General features: G+C 25.2%; 1 protein-coding gene across 1 annotated transcript; it reads left to right on the top strand.

Moving 5' to 3' along the window:
* The first annotated feature begins 1,168 nt into the window (after positions 1 to 1,168).
* LOC113874419 (gibberellin 2-beta-dioxygenase 6-like) lies at positions 1,169 to 3,992 on the top strand. Its single transcript, XM_027512641.1, has 3 exons — positions 1,169 to 1,629; positions 2,258 to 2,582; positions 3,771 to 3,992. The coding sequence occupies exons 1-3, from the start codon at positions 1,169 to 1,171 to the stop codon at positions 3,990 to 3,992; spliced, it is 1,008 nt and encodes a 335-aa protein (XP_027368442.1).

The raw sequence follows: 3,992 nt of genomic DNA on the forward strand, positions 1-3,992 counted from the left end.
ATGTTATAATAGTATTAAAATTCAATTTATATGAAAAATAGTATTTTAATATAGTATATTAAAATTTAGATCAAATTGCCAATGAACATATGGATTAATTGGACGAATTGTTGTCATTCAACCTATAGTCTGAGTTTGATTATCTGTGAATGCAGTTATATTAATTCCTTAGATGAGTTTTATCAAACCTAATTCGAACAGAATTGAATTCCAAATTTAAAAAAAAGTATAAATAAATAAAAATTATAAAAATAAATATTCATAAAAAATATAGGATAATTTTTGTTTAAGTCTTACAAGAAATATTCTAATTGTATTTCTAGTCAATTAAGACATTTTAAGTTTAAAAGTTCTTACTAACTAAGTATTCTAAGAGCATTAATTAAAATATTAAAAATCTAAAATTTTAATAAATTACGTTGAACAATATTAAAAATCATAGGAGAATGTGTTTTAATATCATTAAATATTTTTTTTAATAATAATTATTTTCCTTAATATAAAGGATGAAACATATATATATATATATTATACAATTATAGTTAATTTTCTCACGGGATGTGAATATTTATTTGAAAATTTTACAACAAATATTTAATAAAATTTATTTATTATTAAAAAGAACATTCTAGGGTGATCGTTGTAATTAAAACTACATAGCAAATATATAAGATAATTTAAATTTTATTTTATTTTTATAAAGAACTTGTCGAAGTGTGTTCATGAAATCACGGAGTCAAACAGATAGAATAAGAATTAAAAAAAATATATTTTACTATGAACAAAAAAGTCATTTAATGTTTATTCGTATTATCGTATATAATTAAAAACATTTAATAAAATATATTTAATGTTTTTGCCTTATGTATGTTTATACACAATAAACATTTCTTTTTAAAAAGAAAACTTTTAGTGGCTATTTAAGAATGTGCTATATAAAATATTATATTAAAAATATAAATATTTATTATTCAATCTTTTAAATATTTTATAAAATATTAAATAAGGCATATATTAATGCTTTTATACCATTTATCAATGCACACAATGAATACCTCAAACTTTTAACCCAATTGTCCTATTATAAATATTCAATTCTCCTTCCTCAAAACGAAGTTAGTGGTGAATTACTATATGGTAAATTTCTAATGCACCCATGAACCAGAAGATGAATAACTTGGAGTCGTTTCCTCCTATTCTCCGCCACCTTAACCACTCACCACCACCTAATCTATCCCTAGATGACCATGACCATGACGATTCGATCCAAGAGGAGCAAGATCCCATTCCAATCATAGATCTTCAATGCTTAACCCATGACAAGAACAAGCTTGAAGAGGCTTGCAAGCATTGGGGGTTGTTTCGTTTGGTTAACCATGGGGTTCCATCAACCCTTTTGACCCAACTTCAAAACCAAGCCCAACAACTCTTCTCTCTCGCTTTTCAGTCCAAACAGGCCTCATGTAATGATGGCCCTATTAGTTACTTTTCGGGCACCCCTGTCCTTACTACATCTGGGACTGCCCTAACAAGGGCTCCTCAGAACATCAATTTGCTTGAAGGTTTCAACGTGCCTTTGCCTCACCTTTCTCAATTTCAATCTCAACTTCCCGTGCTCGATTATTTCAGGTATGCAAGCAAAAACACGCCTTGAGTTTCTCTTGTTTAACCTTTTTGTTTGTTTGTTTGTTATTTATTTGTAATATTTTTTTGCTGTGTGTTCCAAAATATTCTATAATAAAAAATAATATTTTTTATTAAAAAGTTCTAACATTTAATATTAAAATTTTTACTATTATTTTGTTATATATTATAATTTTTTATACACTACTCGTAGTCCTATTTATAAAAAAAATGTATTGATATTTTTTTATCTTCTATATATATATATATATAATATTTTTCAAATACATTAATTATTAACAGTGGATTATTATACTCACCCTTTATCCATTTAATACGTTCATTTATTTAATATATAATACATCGTTTTGACATTTTAATACCATGAATATTTTTAAAATAGGATATAAATTTATGACATTTGATTACTATTTATTATTGTTGTTATCTATAATGGAGGATACATGTATATTTAAAAAGAAAATACCTTAATAAATTCGGTATTTATTTTGTTGTAAATAGGATTGAAAATGTATAATTTTTGAATGTATGCGAAAGAAAACGCGTTAAAAAATGATTTGTTAATATTGAGAAATTAATGAGGCTTGGTTGCGTGCATGTCGTGGTTGGCAAGGGTTTTGCTGGTGGACTATGGAAACCATTTGAGCAGAATTGGTAGAACTTTATTCGAAGCTATGGTGGAGAAGCTTGACTTGAGGCTTGAGTCATCGTCGTCGTACATGGCTGAAAGCACGGGAATTGTGCGGGTTTATCGTTATCCACATTGCTCGAACTCAAATGTTGGTTTGGGCATGGAGGTGCATACTGATAGCTCAGTCTTGTCCATATTGAACCAAGAAGGTGAAGTGAGTGGACTAGAGCTGCTCAAAGATGATCAATGGGTGACTGTAAAACCCATTTCCAACACCTTAATTATCAACCTTGGCGACATGATGCAGGTCCAGATTTAATTTATTTTTATAAAAAAAAATATAATTATTTAATCTTCTAATGTTATTTTATATTTTATTTTATTTTATACTTTTTTTCTTTGTTTAGTGATAAGGTTAGATTATAAATTTAATTTCTATGTTAACATTTTTTTAATTTAGTCTTTACAAAAAAATTAAAATTTAATCCTTTTATAAATAAATATTTTTAAATTGGTTTTTATTGTTTAATACACTTTAACGCATTACATAAAGGATTCAAAAACGTAAAATAATCTCTTATAAAGATTAAAACATAATTTTTTAACTATAGAAATTAATTTATAAATAATGACTAACTTATATTATAATTTAATTTAATCTTTAAAATATATTTATTTCTTGATTAATAAAAAATTTACTTTATATCATATAATTTTATTAATTTCAGTCTTTAATTAAATTTAAACATCTGAACATAAAAAAAATATTAAACAAATATTTATTATATTAAAATTTTATATAATAAATATTTCTCTTTTTAACAAAATTTTATTATAATTGATTCTTTAAATTTAATCTTAAAGGTTGGAATTAATTTATCTTTTATTTAATTCTTTTTTATCTTTTATCATAGTTTCAAATGAAAGAATAAAATAACAACGTTAATATTTTTATTACATATTAATTACAATAAAATATTTTATAAAAACTTTATGAGGAAGAAAATATTTATTATTTTTAGAATATGAAACTATACTATATATACATTTTTAGTCTTTTAAAATATTGTATTTTTATTTGTTACTTCATTTTTTTAACCAAGTTTTTTTAATTATAATTAAAATACACATTTAGTTATAATAAAAGTAGAATAAATATTTATTCTTTTAATACACATTTGCTCTCTCCATCTCACTCTCCCCAATTTGTAGGATTTATTGTGTGTATGGAACTACAAAAGAAAAAATGAACTCCTCCACTCTACCAAACATGTTTCTCTTCTAATTCCTTTCTTTTTCTATTTCTTTACTCCCATCCAAACAAACGATAAGTGTTATGAGTTTTTCTCTTCATTTTATTTGTATATCCTTTCATTGTTTCCAATTTAATTACCAATTCAAGATTTGTTAATGTAAAACTTTATTCTTCAACATATAATCAAATATTAATTCTTTATTATTATTATTGGTATTAATGGATAATACTTTTGTTTAGGCAATAAGCGATGGCAAATACAAAAGCGTGACGCACAGAGTGAAGCTAAACAATCATAGAGAAAGGATCTCACTTTGCTACTTTGTGTTCCCTAAAGAAGACATTGTGATTGAAAGCTCCAAGTACAGACCCTTCACTTATAATGAGTTCAGAACACAAGTGCAACAAGACATCAAGACCCTAGGCCACAAAGTTGGACTTGCAAGGTTTGAGCGCAATTAG

Source organism: Abrus precatorius, unplaced genomic scaffold (assembly GCF_003935025.1).
Source record: "Abrus precatorius isolate BTA unplaced genomic scaffold, Abrus_2018 Scaffold8, whole genome shotgun sequence".
NCBI classification, from domain to species: domain Eukaryota; kingdom Viridiplantae; phylum Streptophyta; class Magnoliopsida; order Fabales; family Fabaceae; genus Abrus; species Abrus precatorius.